The sequence below is a fragment of the Quercus lobata genome, chromosome 8 (assembly GCF_001633185.2).
Source record: "Quercus lobata isolate SW786 chromosome 8, ValleyOak3.0 Primary Assembly, whole genome shotgun sequence".
NCBI classification, from domain to species: Eukaryota; Viridiplantae; Streptophyta; class Magnoliopsida; order Fagales; family Fagaceae; genus Quercus; species Quercus lobata.
The window spans coordinates 55498420-55516091 of record NC_044911.1 but is presented as its reverse complement, the minus strand read 5'-3'; the positions used below and the strand labels follow the sequence as shown (position 1 = coordinate 55516091).

The following is a 17672-nucleotide window of genomic DNA, read 5'->3' as shown; positions in this document are numbered from 1 at the left end:
TTTTTGTTCCAAACCTCCAGCTTTGCACGGCAATTTTCCAAGCAACTCTCAATTGGAAACTCAGTCCCCATATGCAAACCTTCCTCACAAGCCGAGTTCACAACATCCTCACAACTTGAGTCTTTCAACCACATAACTTCAAACCTGAAAATCTTAGTTTGCACTAGTTTTAATTTCTTCCTCATCAGATTCAATACTAGCAGATTATGGTCAGAAGCAGAAGAAGTTCTATGAAAAAGCTTTGCTTGAGGAAATTTTATCACCCAATCTATTGTTGCTACAGCCCTATCAAGCTTTTCTCTAACTTGTGTTCCATCAGATTGTTGATATGGCCAAGTAAATTTAGGACTAGAGAAGCCTAAATCACGAAGACCACACCAATTTAACGCATCTACAAACTGCTGCATTTGTTGAGCAGGCCTGGTGGCACCACCTTCCTTCTCAGATGAACACATAAGTTCATTAAAATCACCAATAGCAAGCCAGGGCAGCTGAGAAAGACCACTGAGATATTTTAATAAACTCCAAGATTCATATCTAAGAGAGGTCTCCGGTTGTCCATAGAAACCTGTAAGATGCCACCACCCTAAACCATCTCCACTATTCACCTCAGCATCAATATTAGATGGAGAATATTTTATAACATTAAATTGTATATCATCTTTCCAAAATAAAGCTAACCCTCCACTACTACCTTTGCTAGGAACAATCAATCCTTGTTTGAATCTACAGTTATCACGAATTTTCACCATTCAATCTCTATCAGATTTTGTATCCATTAGAAAACCAATTTTGGGCTCTTCTATCTTAATCACCTTTTTTAAGGTATTAATTGTGCAAGGGTTTCCAAACCTCCGACAATTCCAACTTAACAGACCCATTGGTCCTGGTGGGGCTGCTCAACAGCCTCCGTCGATCCAAAATGAGTTGCTAAGAGTTCATTTAACTTCAAAGTTTCCTCCTCAATTTTTACTTTCTTCTCCTGAGATATAGAGAGCATAGTGCCACTAGTCTTTCTCTTGAAACCCAAAGCCTCCTCTTTATCTCCAACAATGTCCTTGATACCCTTTGGAGGTCTAACCCAAACACTTTTAATATTTTCCTTAATCTGACACTTGTCCTTCTTATCCAAACTTATAACTTAGATTTTAAACTAGCTTTGCCTTTAGACCCACGGTATTTCCTTCCCTCATCCACACTAACACAACATCAGATTTTCCAAGATTCTCCGTAGCCCCACAATTCATGGGATTAGAAACGTGAATAGCATGCAACTTATCCATTTTGTCAACTACCTCTTTATCTCCAACAATTTCGGAATTTGCATCACAATTGAGCTCAAGAGGTACTTCTAAACTAATCGTATCAGACTTCCAAATATTCAAATTTGAACCTCCACCATCCTCGATTAACTCCCTGTCTATCTCCCTAATTTTTTGCTCAAAATTCGAAACTGCATCACCAACTTTTGAAATTTCAGTAACTTCCATTGACTCCATGCATATCTAACTGCTTATTTCCAATATTAACTAGCTTCTGAGACACCTCCACCCCCCCCAACTCCTGATCAAAACTACCACCACCTTTCTCCATCTCCAATGAAATCCCAGTCACCAGCCTATGAACAGAACCAGTTAGAGTTTGATTAAACTTACGAGGATTATTCAACATTGAAGCTTCTCTTGATGGTATGAAGGAGTCTTCGCCAAAACCAGCAACTTCAGCAACTGATTTTCTAGAATTATTGAACCGAGCAAACGCGAATCCATGGACCAAACTGTTGATCTTCCAACTTCAGAGAGCATTTACTTCTCAGCCAAAGAGGACAATCCTTATCATCATGAGTAACCCTCCCACACCAGTAACAGATATTCGGTAATCGTTTATACTTAAAGAAATCCAATTCTCACAACTCCCATCCAATGAAGGTCTAAAAGTCTTAGCCACTGCATCAATGTTAACATTCCTCTTCGTAAGAAATTTTGCCACTAGAACAAACTCATGAATTTGTTTATCCTTTGAAATAGATAAACTTTTTCCTTCTTTATAAGTAAGAGAGAGTTTATTCCACTTAAAGAGCAAGATCATCCATAACAAGAAGAAACTGTTTCCCAAATCCCACAAAATAAACCCACAAGCCTTGACAGTAAACTAGTTACAACAAGGAACAAAGCAACTCCCCACAGAAAAGTGAAGAAAACCAACTACGTACTACAGCTTAAAAGTTGAGGGCATCAACCTTCATAGCCGAGAATCACCCTGTTATTTTAAGGGCAAGTAGCTTGTGTCATCGTATTGGTACATTAAGTTGATAATAACTGGACTATATTATGCTAAATTTGAAAATACAACCAAATATTCATTCACTAGTGAGCGCAGAAACACTCTCACACACACTACGTTTCAGCCACGGCAAAACTATGGCCATTCACTTTCACACTCAAGAGCCAAGACGAGTTCTCCACGTGTCACAATACAATACCCCTAATTCACTTGGCTGAAAAAAGGAAGGAAAACGAGCTGCCACAGCAAAAATTGCTTGGTCCACAAAAATTTATACAATTTTATAACGGTTTTAATTCATCACGTGTTAAGTTTTGAGTGATAAAACAAAAATAAATAAATAAATAACATTTTTTTTTAAGAAGAGAAATAAATAAAAAGGGGCTCTTACGAAAAAAATATAGTTTATTTATATACCCCCAATTAGACAACACCTATGTGTTGGAGAGCATACTATAGGATAAAATTGATAGGAAAAAGTTTGACCACAAAAACTTGCTTGTAGCTAAGGCTACAATTCTAGTTAATACTTTTTTTTTTAATTGAATGTAAATTTTGACAAATTCACTATTGGATTATATTTTCTTATTATATCCTCATGTTTGCAAAATTTTAATAAAATTAAATATCAATAACTATGTCATCAATCAAATGTTTTAATTTTTAATTTTTGTAGTTTAAAATTATATATAAAAAATTATACATAAAATTATTTATGGATCGAATCGTAAATAATATCAAATTGGCATGAAATTTGACATGTGTTTTAAAAACATAAAAAATATGCAATTTAACGGTTAAATTTTCCAAATATATAACTATGCTAATTTGTTTAGTGAGAGTTGTAGTTATAGTCTACAACTAAGTTTGTTGCCAAACTTTGCCCATATCAATAATATATTAAAGTCAAAACACAATCAAAATCCAAATTAATTTCTAATTGTAGTCTTATTTGCTCCAAGAATCCATTTTAATTTTCTTAATTTTAATGTCAAATGACTTATATATTTATAATACTCAAAGCTAAGATGACCACTCATCACTACTATTATTAAATATTTCAGTATGCAAGCACAAGTTATAACCTTTTTTTTTTTTTTTTTTTGAAATAATATAGACAGAAGACAGGAAATGGGAAAGGAGAGAGTGGGAAGACAAGATTTATAAAATCAAATTACACACTAAAAATAATAGTAGGATGCAAAATAAAATAAAAAAGGGCAAGTAGTTTTTTTTAATAGAAAACACACAAACTTTATTAATAATTAAAAGCAGTAGATACATCATGGAGAAGAACCTATACAAGAATACAGGGACTCTCTTCAATCCAAACAGAAAAATCAAAGATGCCAAAAGCATGTTTAGCTAACTGGTGAGCAGGTATATTGTCGTTCCTAAGAACATGAGAAAATAAAACATTCCGAAACTCAAAAGAAGTAACCTGCATCCCATAAATCAGAGCAGCAATTGTTGAAGCAACATGAGAATTTCCACTAAGAGCATGAAAAATATTATGTGAATCTCCTTCTAGAACAAAGTCTTGAATACCCATATCCTTAGCAAATTCCAAACTAGATTCAAAGGCCTTTGCCTCAACTTCAATAGCTCTTAGAGGACACCAAAATTTCTTGCTAAGACCTGCAATAAAATTTCCAACATGGCCTCAAATTACAACCCCCACTCCAGCTTCTTTTTGTTCCTTAAAAACAGCTCCATCTATGTTAACCTTATAAAAAGGAAAAGCCAGAGGCTCCCATTTTGAAACATTAACTTGAGAAAGCTTCATTGGGACTTCCACAGCCGCCCAATACTCCTCCAGGTAGTGAGGACACCATAGAATCAATTGCTTCCCACTCTTCCTTAATCCACCATGCTGAACTTCATTCCTATTTGTCCAAAGTGCCCACAAAATTGTGATTGCAATAGCCTGATCTTCACACAACCAATCTACCTTCATCAAGATAAACCATAGGAAATCCATAAAACACCTAAACTACACAGAGGCAAAGTCATTGAAATTTTGAAATTACATCCATGATTCACGTGCCTTAAGACATTCCCAACAAAGATGCAGCAAGGATTCCAAATTATCATCACATTCCTCACAACCACCCTCCAATATAACATGCCTATGTACTAGATTCACCTTTGTTGGGAGAATATCACAAGCTACCCTCCAAATAAAGTGTCGAATCTTATGAGGAACTTTGATCTTCCAAAGCTTTTTCCAAAACTGCCTCATGCTATCACCATCCGAGCTTGAAGCAGATTCGATATGCTTACTCAAATCCATAGCAACTTTGTAGGCACTCCTAACCGAAAATAAACCATTTGAAGTCTCTGCCCATATTTGTTTATCTTCAGGAAGCTGGGTACTTAGTGGAATACATCCTATAATTTCTGCCTCAAAGGGAAGGAAAATACGTTTAAGTAAACTAAAATTTCATCCCTTATCTTCAACATCAATCAAATCACTAACCATATATAACCTTAGATGAAAGAGAGTTAGGAATCCACTTATCCTCTGATATTCAGTTTTTTTGACGATTGCCAACATTCCATCCAATCCCTTTTTTAACAATTTCTTGGGTTGCATAAATACTTCTCCACATGTATAAAGGTCTATTTCCCAAAGAGGCATGAACAAAATCACAATCTTTAAAATAACGTGCCTTAAAAACTCTATAAACAAGAGTATTATTAGCCATTTGAAGTCTCCAGCCTTGTTTAGCCAAAAGAGCCAGATTAAAAGGCTTGAGCAGTTTGAAACCCATCCCACCACATGATTTAGGCACACACAACTTCTCCAAACTCAACCAAACCATCTTTCTTTCATCCTATTTTTGACCCCACCAAAAATTTCTAATCATACTAGTCAGATCATCACAAAGGGAATGAGGGATTTTGAAGTAGCTCATGGTGTATGTTGGGATAGTTTGAGCAACTGCCTTGATCAAAATTTCTTTCCCGACTTTAAAAAGCAACTTCTCCTCCATCCAGCTAAATTTTTTGCCAATTTTTCCTTCACAGCATTAAAAGTATTTCTTTTATTCCTCCCAACTAAAGATGGAAGACCTAGGTATTTTTCGTGTTGTCTAATAATCTAAGCTCCAAACCTTGTCTTAATTTCTTCTTGAAGTTGCTGATCTGTATTGCTTGAGAAAAACAGAGAGGTTTTAGCCTTATTCAATTGTTGGCCAGAAGTATCTTCATAAACTTTTAAGACATGCTACAAAGAATCACACTCCTCCAAGCTAGCCTTACAAAAAATAAGACTATCATCTGCAAAAAATAAGTGTGAAAGAATAGGAGCACCACGACAAACAGCCACCCCTTCTATCTTACCTTCCTGTACAAATTTTTTAATCAAAGCAGAAAGACCCTCGACACAAATTAAAAAAAGATAAAGAGACAAAGGGTCCCCTTGCTGTAAACCTCATGAGGGAATAATATTACCTCTTGGTTTACCATTAATACATACAGAATAGGAAACAGAAGAGATACATTGCATCATCAAACCCCTCCACCCAAAATTAAAACCCAATTTTTCCATAATTTTATCCAAGCAAATCCACTCCTCTCGATCATATGCCTTACTCATATCCAGCTTTAAAACCATCTCTCCAATTCCTCCTCCTCCCTTTTAGAATTGATGTGATGCATAGTTTTAAAAGTTACCAAAACATTATCAGTAATTAACATTCCATGCACAAAAGCGCTTTGGGTATCACTAATAATTTTTGGTAAAACTTTTTTAATTCTATTAGCAAGAACTTTAGAGGCCAATTTATAATTTATAAATCGGATTACAAAGATTAATAAGACGATAATCAGTAATACGCTTTGGATCTTTATTTTTTGGAACTAAAACAATATGGGTTTCATTAAAATTTGGTGGAATAGTACTAAGATTAAGGAAATCCAAAACAGTTTTAGTAACCACACTCCCAATAGAAGGCCAAAAGTGTTGGAAGAATAAGGGGGCATACCGTTTGGACCAGTAGATTTAAAAGGATACATTTGTTTGAGAGCTTTATGAACCTCTATTCCTTGAAAATCACTTGTAAGTCTTTCATTCATATCTGTAGAGACCTTTGGAACAATGGCTTCCAATAATTTAGTAAAATCTGATGGGCAAGAAGACTTGAACACGTCAAACTAATATTTAAGCACCACACCCTCCACAACTCTATCATCCTCCTGCCAAATACCATCTTCATCAAACAGCCCCTCAATACAATTCTTTTGATATCGATTAGATGCTTTTGAGTGGAAATAACTTGTATTTCTGTCACCTGCTTGAAACCAGTTTAGGCAAGATCTCTAATGCCACATCGAGTCTTCTTTGTCCAGCCAACAAATGAGCTCCACCCAAGTATCCCTCATGGAGATAATATTTTCAGGAGAAGCTGGTTGCATTTCTAGCCACTGTAGATGCTTTTGAAGACGAGCAATGCTCTTCCCATCATGTCCAAAACAGTTTTTGTTCCAAACCTCCAGCTTTGCACGGCAATTTTCCAAGCAACTCTCAATTGGAAACTCAGTCCCCATATGTAAACCTTCCTCCCAAGCCGAGTTCACAACATCCTCACAACTTGAGTCTTTCAACCACATAGCTTCAAACCTGAAAATCTTAGTTTGCACTGGTTTTAATTTCTTCCTCATCAGATTCAACACTAGCGGATTATGGCCAGAAGCAGAAGAAGTTCTATGAAAAAGCTTTGCTTGAGGAAATTTTATCACCCAATCCACTATTGCTACAGCCCTATCAATCCTTTCTCTAATTTGTGTTCCATCAGATTGTTGATATAGCCAAGTAAATTTAGGACTAGAGAAGCCTAAATCACAAAGACCACACCAATTTAACGCATCTACAAGCTGCTGCATTTGTTGAGCAGGCCTGGTGGCACCACCTTCCTTCTTAGATGAACACATAAGCTCATTAAAATCACCAATAGCAAGCCATGGGCAGCTGAGAAAGACCACTAAGATATTTTAATAAACTCCAAGATTCATATCTAAGAGAGGTCTCCGGTTGTCTATAGAAACCTGTAAGATGGCACCATCCCAAACCATCTCCATTATTCACCTCAGCATCAATATTAGATGGAGAATATTTTATAACGTTCACTTGTATATCATCTTTCCAAAATAAAGCTAACCCTCCACCACTACCTCTGTTGGGAACAATCAATCCTTGTTTGAATCCACAATTATCATGAATCTTCACCATCCATTCTCTATCAGATTTTGTTTTTATTAGAAAAACAATTTTGGGCTCTTCTATCCTAATCACCTCTTATAAGGCAATAACTGTGCAAGGGTTCCCAAGCTCCCAACAGTTCCAACTTAACAGACTTATTGATCCCGGTTGGGCTACTCAACAGCCTCCGCTGATCCAAAATGAATTGCTAAGAGTTCAATTAGCTTCAAAGTTTTCTCCTCAATTTTTACTTTCTTCTCCTGAGATACAGAGAGCATAGTGCCACTAGTCTTTCTCTTGAAACCCAAAGCCTCCTCTTTATTTCCAACACTGTCCTTGATACCCTTTGGAGGAAGTCTAACCCAAACACTATTAATATTTTCCTTAATCTGACCCTCATCCTTCTTATCCAAACTTAAAACTTTAGATTTTACACTAGCTTTGCCTTTAGACCCACGGTATGTATTTCCTTTCCTTATCAGGTTTTCCAAGATTCTCCATAGCCCCACAATTCATGGGATTAGAAACGTTAATAGCATGCAACTTATCCATTTTGTCAACTACCTCTTTATCTCCAACAATTTCGGAATTTGCATCACAATTGACCTCAAGATAATTATCACCAGCATCCCGACATTAAAACGCTGAGTCGTACGCCATAAAGGTCTAAAAGTCTTAGCCACTGCATCAATGTTAACATTCCTCTTCGGAAGAAATTTTGCCACTAGAACAAACTCATGAATTTGTTTATCCTTTGAAAGAGATAAACATTTTCCTTCTTTATGAGTAAGAGAAAGGTTATTCCACTTAAGAGCATGATCATCCATAACAAGAAGAAACTGTTTCCCAAATCCCACAAAATAAACCAACAAGCCTTGACAGTAAACTCGTTACAGCAAGAAACAAAACAATTTCCCACAGATAGTTAAGAAAACCAACTACTACAGCCTAAAGTTTAGAGCATCAACCTAGCGGAGAAACTCTCTTAGAATTTTCAACAAACACTTATCGTGTAGCCCACAAAATACCCACAAGCCTTAACAGTAAACTAGTTACAACAAGGAACAAAGCAACTCCCCACAGAAAGTGAAGAAAACCAACAACGTACTACAGCCTAAAAGTTGCGGGCATCAACCTTCATAGCCAAGTAGCTTGTGTCGTCGTATTGGTACAAAAGGTTGATAATAACTGGACTATATTATGCTAAATTTGAAAATACAACCAAATATTCATTCACTAGTGACCGCAGAAACACTTTCACACACACACGTTTCAGACACGGCAAAACTATGGCCATTCACTTTCCCACTCAAGAGTCAAGACAAGTTCTCCACGTGTCACCCTACAATACCCCTAATTCACTTGGCTGAAAAAAGGAGGGAAAACGAGTTGCCAGGGCAAAAATTGCTTGGTCCACCAAAATTTACCCAATTTGGTAACGGTTTTAATTCATCAAGCGTCAAGTTATGAGTGGTAAAAGTAGTGTGAACAAATATACATTTACAACTTTTTTTTTTCTTTTTCTTTATTGTTTATTTGACATTATCTGGCAAATTGTGACAAAAATTGAAATAAAATTGGTGGTCTTGCTCAAAAATATCCAAATTGTTGTAATAGTGGGGAACATCGCCACTTATCACACTCTAAAGCGTGGCTACTTATCACACTCCCAGTTTTTTCTATATATACGTCCAACTCTCACTCTTCTTAGTTCATACTCCTACACCACTACAAACTTAAAAAACTAAAAGTACGGAGAAATACAGTTTTAAGACATACATGGATGTTTCAAGACATTTCTCAGACCCACAATATCTAATGGGCTCTGAAGGGTTAGAGAGTGACAATGCTGGCACGGAGAACTCGATGGACGGCGATATCATGTTGGCTTCGAGAAATCCTAAGAAGAGAGATGGGAGAAAAAAATTTAAGGAGACAAGGCACCCAGTATATCGTGGAGTAAGGAGTAAGAACCCACATAAATGGGTTAGTGAAGTGCGTGAGCCCAATAAAAAATCAAGAATCTGGCTTGGGACCTTTCCCACTGCAGAAATGGCAGCGCGTGCACATGATGTGGCCACCATTGCACTCCGCGGTCGTTACGCATGTCTCAATTTCGCCGACTCGTTGTGGAGGCTTCCGGTTCCAGCATCGACAGCAGCTAAGGATATTCAGCGGACGGCATTGGAGGCGGCTGAGGCATTTCGGCCGGCAGAGTTGATCGGTGTTTCTGGGGATGACTTGACGCAGAGTTCAGAAAATGAAGCTACAGTGGCAGTGGCTGCGGAGACAGAGATAGAGCCGGAAGATACGTCTTTTGTGGATGAGGAGGAGGTTTTCGGCATGCCTGAGCTGATGAGAAATATGGCAGAGGGGATGATGTTGCCTCCACCACCTCATTGTTATGGTGGAGATAACATGGAAACTGACGGTGAGGTTTCATTGTGGAGTTATTCAGATTGATTGTTATTAGTAATATTATAGCATAATGCTGCAGTGTGATGTGAGGGAAAGTTGGATATGGCGATGTCATACTGTACAAAAGAATTTGTTGTAACATTTGTTTGCACCAACAGAAATTGTAACCCGTTTTGGGTTTTAGCTATATCAAACTTTAGTTGAACTGGATGTAGCCCATTGCTAATATTCTAATAAAGTAATTGGATTTTGTGTTTGACGTGTGAAAATAATAAAAAGATAAAGAGAAAAAAATAATAATAAAGGAGGAAATCTCCCATTTGAGATAAAGTGTGAATACATTAACATAAAATAAAATGTTCTGCAGAAGAAGAAGAAGAAGAAGACGTGGAGATGTAGTGGACAAAGCTCAAGTGCTGCCATCTGAAACTCTCATCCTTTCTTCACGTATGTGTGGGTTTTTGAAACAAGAAAGAGATGAAAAGAATCAGGGCAGTGGCGGGTTGTTCATGGAAGCATTCGGCCATGGCTAGGGGAGAAAAGGAAGTAAAAGAAGTCAGAGAAAGAAGCTGATGGGAATTGAGAGAAGACAAAGGAAAATTATTCGGCCACTACTTTCTTCTCACATAGAGGTGGGCCATAATAATAAGAACTCACCTCGTGAAAAAAAAAGTATACTTCCGAAGTACTCAATAATAATTCAAAGATAAAATGATAGGAAATTGAAAAGGAGTGTGCCTATTGGTGGAATAGATTTCTCTGGGATAAGGTTTGTGGATTTTAGTGTGCGCTTGAATTGGAATGAAAAATTAAAATTATTTTCCTATTTAGTTTATTTTTGGTCTTATTCATAGACCCCACTGTATTTTTTAGTACTATTTATGGGCTCCACTGTACTATTTCAACCAACTTTTACTTTTATCTACTGTACTTTCAATAATAAGTTTTTACTTTCAACGGTATCCAAACACACTCTTAATCTTAAAGTAATGATATATTTATAATATATTCATAATCACAAATTTTAGATAGCAAATTGTTATTGGCTCTCATTTGAATTATGCCACTTTTTACTTATTATTAATAGTTTTATTATGTAAAATTTATTGTGAAAATATTATGTACGTAACATTATTTAATTTATTTTTAAATTTAATTTATATTTTTTTATAAAAATTTTTTTAAAATAATTTACTAATATATGTCGGACGTACTTTTAAGAAACCCTCAATCATAAATGGGCTGTGAATTGGTACGTATTTTATCATCTTTTGCACCATCATTTTGGATTTTGTGACAAGTTGACACCTTTTTATAAACGGTTAGTTTTTTATTATATCGGATAGTACAATTTCAAAAAGTTGTACCAAATTCAAAGAAAAAAGCATTGCAATCCAATGTGATATTAGAAAAGGTAATGCCGGCATGTGGGTTAGTGGTGGGAGTTGGGAATAGAGCTCCTTGGAAGCTTCCTTATTTATAAATAGCTAACATATTCTTGTTTATTTATAATAAAACCCCAAATTTGAATATCTTATTTTCTAACTAACCAATCCAATCACTTTATTATCATTTTATTTTGTAAAACACTATATCAAATTCAACAAATAGTTTTAAAAAAATTATCAACAATTTATATCATTTGGCTTAATAGTCATAAGTAATATATATAACGGTAATTCTAAAATTGTATGTTAAAATAAGTTGGTATCAAAATATTTCATTTTAATAAAAAAATCGAAACTAACATCAAATCGGCATTCATAACATCAACTAAACATACGTGAGTTTCTTTATTTAAGATCCATTTAGATATAATTTATTTTACTAAAAACTGAAAACATTGTAGCAAAATAATTTTTAAATATGTGAAAAATTACTGTTTACTCTGTTTTTTACTGTTCATAAGCCTAAAATCACTGTTCATGGACAATGAATAGTGCGCGTATCCAGGAGAGAAAAAAAAAAAAAAAAAAAACCTGAAAACGCGCAAAGAAGTAAAATGTGGCCGTGGACGTGAATCCAAACCCACACTTAGTGAAGGGGACAAAAAGCCATTGCTTATAACATGATGGTGCTCCACACTTTCGGGGTGAGAAAAACTGAAAACCACTTCACTATAAAGTGGGATGGAGATGGGCAATCAGGGTCACCTTCACCTCAAACTTATAATTCCATTAATATTAAATCCATTAAACAATCATAACCAGCTGTTTGATTCAACATCATCCTTCCTAACTAATAATAAATTCTAAAGATTCTATAGAGGAAAAACAAGCTACATCAGCTGCTTGCTTCATTTCATGGAGGTTGTAATCTCTGTTGCTTCATTCAACATCATTTTTCCTGACTAATAAAGATTTTATAAAAAAGCCATTAAAAATAATGACACATTTAATATGGTAAAAAGGCTGGTATTAGGTGCACAAAAATAAAGTTAATTGCGATTGTTGGACAGCCTATCATGTTGCCTGAAAAATAAAAATTTAACCATCAGCAGGCTGCAACATACAGTGCCGCATATAAGAATAAAAATATTGAAATATTTCAGAATCAAATAGGAACAATTGATGCTGATATGATCTTTCTGTGCCTAGCAATAAAAAGGTCTCAAAGTCACCATTAAGCCTTTTCATTTTTAGGATATAGCCTTTCTATTCAAGGATTCTAGAACATTGATGCATAATCTTAATCATAAAAACAACTCTCAATGCAATCAACGGAAAAACAATACATTGTCTTTCAGGTTTAACGTTTCAATTGTACCTAATTAAAAGGTTTAAAATCCAGAATCTACTGTAATAGGTATACCTTGATCAGAGATTCAGAGGTAATACAAATTCAGTTTGCTAGATGCTCATAAATAAGTTTACTCAACAACAATATGCGAAATTAATGAGTCACTCATACACAATATATAGAAGCCAATGAATTTGGCCTTCATTTTTTTGGGGCTGAAGAATGTAGAATTTTGTCTTTCTTTATTTAGCTACAAAATTGATTGTAGTCTATGGTTACAACCTACTCAATATTTTTTTATTAGAGGTGAATTTTGACAAATCCACCGTTGGATTACATCTTCTTCTATTTCCTCCATGCTTGCAAAATTTCTAGAAAATTAAAGATCAATAGCTATGTCGTTAATAAATTTTTTAAATTGCAAGTTTTTGTAATTTAAAATTATACATAAAATATAAACTTATAGATCATATAGTAAATAATATCTAATTGACACGAAATTTAATATGTGTATTAAGAGCGTAAAGAATATGTAATTCAACGGTTAAATTTTCAAAATATTTAGTAATATTTATTTTATTGAGTAAGACTATGACTTTAATCTACAACTAATTTTATAGCTAAACTTTGTCCTAAAAAGTATTTTATATATATTTATAAATATATATTTTTCAATTCTGAAAAAATGAAAACCAATATATAAAAGAGCACTCAAGATTTTGGCATAGTATGGGAACTCTAAGAATTATCTTATTTTACCAACTCAAAAACTACTTTATCAATTATACCATATTATTTTATAATACAACTAACATCTCAAACTCGATTCTAAAAATTAAAAAAAAAAATCTCAAACTCTATTTCGTTTACCAGTTTATTTAAATATTCTTTTTTTCTCTCTTCCTCTCTCTTCCTCTAGGCACCGGCCAAAAAAAAAAAAAAAAAACACACACATAAAAACCCAGAAAAAACACACACAACAACCATTATAGCCCACATCAGCCACCACAATCACAATAGCCACCATCACCATGCCACCCACCAAAACCCATTAAAAAAAAAACCACCAAACAACCATAACAATGCACTGCCACCCCCACATATCCTAGCACCATCGACCGGACCATCAAACCAAAACCAAAACCACATTAAACACAAAACCATCAAACCATCAGTTCAAACCAAACCAAAACCCCACATATCCTAGCAAACCCATTTTAAAAAACCACCAATGGAGCCACCAACGAAGCCACACACACAACACCCAAACCAGAAGAACCACCATCAAATAACCAAGAGAAACCCACCAATCTCCACACCACAACCCACCTAACCCACAACTCTAAACCCACCACCTAACCCACGACCCACACAGCTAATCCATCGATCCAAACCCATCACCTGACCCACCAAATTCGACTCACGACCCAGCTCTATCACCACTAGATTCAACTCATGGCCTAGATAGCAACCCACAGCATCTGCGTCTTACTGGCGTGGAAGCCCAACCACACCAACATAAAGAGAAAGAGTGGGAGACGAGAGCAAGTCAAAGAAAGGGTGAGAGAGAGACAAGATACTGAAATGAGGAAAGAGAGAGTGAAAAAAAGAAAATAAGTTTGACACAAAGGAGAGAAAAAGAATAAACGAGATTAAAAAACTAAATACAATAGTCTACAGTAACTTCTAATTGTAAGAGCATCACCAACAGCCTCTTCAAATTTTTGCCTGTGTTTGGAGAGTGAACAGTTCATTTTATCTTTTGCCTACTTACTTTTTCAAATATGATTTCCAATCGACTCTCTATCCTTTTCTCTATCCCATTTAAATATTATTTCTTAATTCTTTCTTTAATATTTCTTTTTCAATCTTCTCTCATTCATCTAATTTTAATGAGAAGTGCTACATTCTTAACATTTTACAATATTTTCACAATAAATCATATGTGATAAGTTATTACTAATTTAAATTTGAACATATTACTTAAATATTTTTTTTTCATCAGTATTAGTTAATAACAACCCACCACTTAAGATTTATTGTAAAAATATTGTAATAACATTTCTCAATTTTAATTTCTTATTCTTTATTTTATTTTTTCCTTATCTTTTTTTTTTCATCCACACGTTTCTTTTCTTTTTCTTTTTTCCTTTTTTTTCTCCTCCACACCTTTCTCTTATCTCTATCTTCACTTTACTTTTTTCCTTTCTTCTGCTGGAGCTCTATCTTCACTTCTCTTTCTTTTTTCTTTTCTTTTCTAGCATTTCGTCTCTTCACTTTTCTTTTTTCTTTTTTTCTCTAGCAGTTCGTCTACTCCAGATCATTCAAGAAACTCTCTCTCTCTCAAATGGGTCAGATGGGTCCCTTTTTTCTCCTCCCACCACTGTATGTCCTCCCTACTGAGGCTCAAATGGGTCAACTTTGCTCTTTTTTTTTTTTTTTTTTGGTTCTAATTTGATTAGTTTTAAAATTGTGATTTGAGTTTGTATTCTGATTGAGAGCTCCGTCGATTTTGTGCTTCTACATGTTTTTTTTTTTGGTTTGATTAGTTTTATTTTATTGTTCAGATTTCATTAGGCTTATGAGAAAGATTGTTTTTGTGTTTCAAATCTTTTGATTGGGTTTTTGTTTTGATTGTGGTATGTTTTAGTTTGTAACCGTTGAGATAGAGAAGCACGAGAGAGTGAAGATTGAAGAATGAAAGAGAAAAGGGATGAGAGAGAAAGAATTATTTTTTTTTTCAACCGGGTATTATTTTAAGCATGAATATTGTTTAGATATGTTACAGTATTTGCTACAGTACCCTCCATGTTAAGAGAGCTACTGTAGCAAATCTAAAAAAAAAAATTGGAGATGAAGAAGCTGTTGGAGGGGTTTTTTTTTTTTTGTGAACAGTGATTTTTTTCTCCAAAAAGTAGAGATAGCTAGTCTACTGGTGATGCTCTAAGAAACCACTGTAACAAACTTGTAAAATTTTTTAGGTTTACAAGTCCGAGTAATGCATCATTTTAATGGTTAGATGCTAAAATTTAGCATATCCGGAGTTTTACAACTCCGGATACTAATGCTCTAAGAATGGCTAAATTTTTAAAGAAAACATGTCACTATGGTATATCAAACTGCATTGCATGCATATGCTTGATTGTTGAGAACTTCAATATGTAGAAGAAAGCATGTCTCAAATGTGTGTGTATCTTTCTTTCTTTCTTTTTCTTTTTTTTTTATTTTTTTTTTATTTTTGTGTGTGTGTGTGTGTGTGTGGGGTAAAAACTGTCTCATACATGAATATACAAGTGCCACTTTAAGAGCAACATTTGCGACATACCGCTAAAGTAGATAAAGTGGCAAGAGTAATAATTTCCCGTCAATAATCTTTGAAAATACTTTATTTCTGCAAAGCACAAAAGCCGGTCCCCTGAAGACAGAAGAATCATAGCCGTAATCAAGGGATCTTGTAAATTTCAATAAAACAAAGAGTAATACTACAAATATAAAATATTTTACAATATTTTTACAAGTAAAAGTGGTGCCAGTTGAGCTAAAACTCAATGGTGCCAAATACAAATAAATTTAACATAAACTTGCACATGTTTACAATTATGGGCACCATATTTGATCAGAAAGAAGGAAAAGGAAAATTAGAATTTCACCATAACTCATTTTCATTGGTATGAAATTTTATTTATTTATTGTAGTTAATGAGTTTTGAACCCACCTTACCCTCCTCTCCCCTTGTATGAGATGAGAAACAACAAGTGTTGCTATCGTCTTCTTAGTGAGCATGAGCCATGGAGTGGAATGAGATTGTGGAGTGTATGAAAGAGAAAAGATATTGGAAGGAATAGGCACGTTTGTTGTGCATCAAACTCGGATGAATAAACGACTGCTTAATTAAATAGATACATTTTTTTAAACAATTAAATAAATACATATTAAGAACCCTTTCCACCCCAATTCAGTTTAGGAAAATATTAATAGATATTAAGACCTTTCCTAAGCGGAAAAAGTTATTCTCAAAAAAGTTTTTGTTTTGTTTTTCAAATGTTAGACTTCAATTGTGAAACGGTTTGATTGAGACACGAATATAATGGGTTGACTCAAACCTAGAGTCATGGGTTAAAAACATTAGGCCCAAAGTATCCAAGTCCTTACCTTTCCAATAAAATTCCCAAATAATGATTGAACTCCGAAATAAATTTTAGGTTAAAAAACTATTTTGGTCTCTAAATTTTATCAATTTTTTTTTATCCCTAAACTTTAAAAACATTATTTTTGCTCCTAAACTATTGAAAAAATTTATTTTTAGTTCTTAAACTATTGAAAATGTTTTTCTTTCAATCCTTAAATTTATCAAAAATTTGTTTTTATCCTAAAGTATTGAAAAAAAGTTCTTTTTTATCCCTATTTTTGTCTCTAAACTATTAAAAAAAAAATTGGTAAAGTTTAGGGACCAAAATAGTATTGTGGGGGCCTGTCATTCAACAGGCCCATTAAGGTCAGGATCGCTGGGCCTGTGACCCATCCGAGAATGCATATCCGTCCGAGGAGGCCAAGTCAGGTCATAAGGCAATTACCGAAGGGGGGTGGTAGTCAATATCACGAGAGAAGAGTTCTGTATTCGTCCGAGGATGCCACACTCCTCGGCAGTATGCGTCCGAGGACGATCAGGACACGGTCTTGTTACAACCGAACCTCAGAATTATGTCACCACTGAAGATAGGATAACAGACCAAGGGTAAAAAAGAAAAGGCAAACAAATATCTATAACTACAGCTGCCTCCGCATTAATTACCTCTCAACCAACTCTCTGGGCGCATTAATGTGGAGGTGATACCTGAACAGTAAGGAGGCAGCCTTACAGCTGCCCATAGGAAGTTCCAGGAGGTGCTAGATGGGATAGGAAGAAATCCTCCGAACCCAACCTACACATGTGTGGTGAGGATGGAACACAAATGGTGGTATATAAACTGAAAGAAGAACATGCAAGAGGGGGTGGAACAAAAAATAAAGAAACAAAACATAGACTGAA

At 34.9% G+C, this 17672-nt stretch overlaps 1 protein-coding gene and 1 long non-coding RNA gene across 2 annotated transcripts; both read left to right on the top strand.

The window, feature by feature from the left end:
- Positions 1–9217: 9217 nt before the first annotated feature.
- Positions 9218–10163, top strand: LOC115957692 (dehydration-responsive element-binding protein 1B-like). Its single transcript, XM_031076002.1, has one exon. It carries the CDS (start codon positions 9266–9268, stop codon positions 9947–9949), a length of 684 nt encoding a protein of 227 aa, XP_030931862.1. The 5' UTR covers positions 9218–9265; the 3' UTR covers positions 9950–10163.
- A 4712-nt stretch (positions 10164–14875) lies between these two features.
- Positions 14876–15490, top strand: LOC115958591. The gene is made up of 2 exons (XR_004084559.1): positions 14876–15028; positions 15294–15490. It is a non-coding gene; the product is annotated as an uncharacterized LOC115958591 (long non-coding RNA).
- The last annotated feature ends 2182 nt before the right edge of the window (positions 15491–17672 follow it).

Coding starts and splice junctions, on each gene's coding strand:
- LOC115957692 (XM_031076002.1), top strand. CDS start 9,266: ATGGATGTTTCAAGACATTTCTCAGACCCACAATATCTAATGGGCTCT.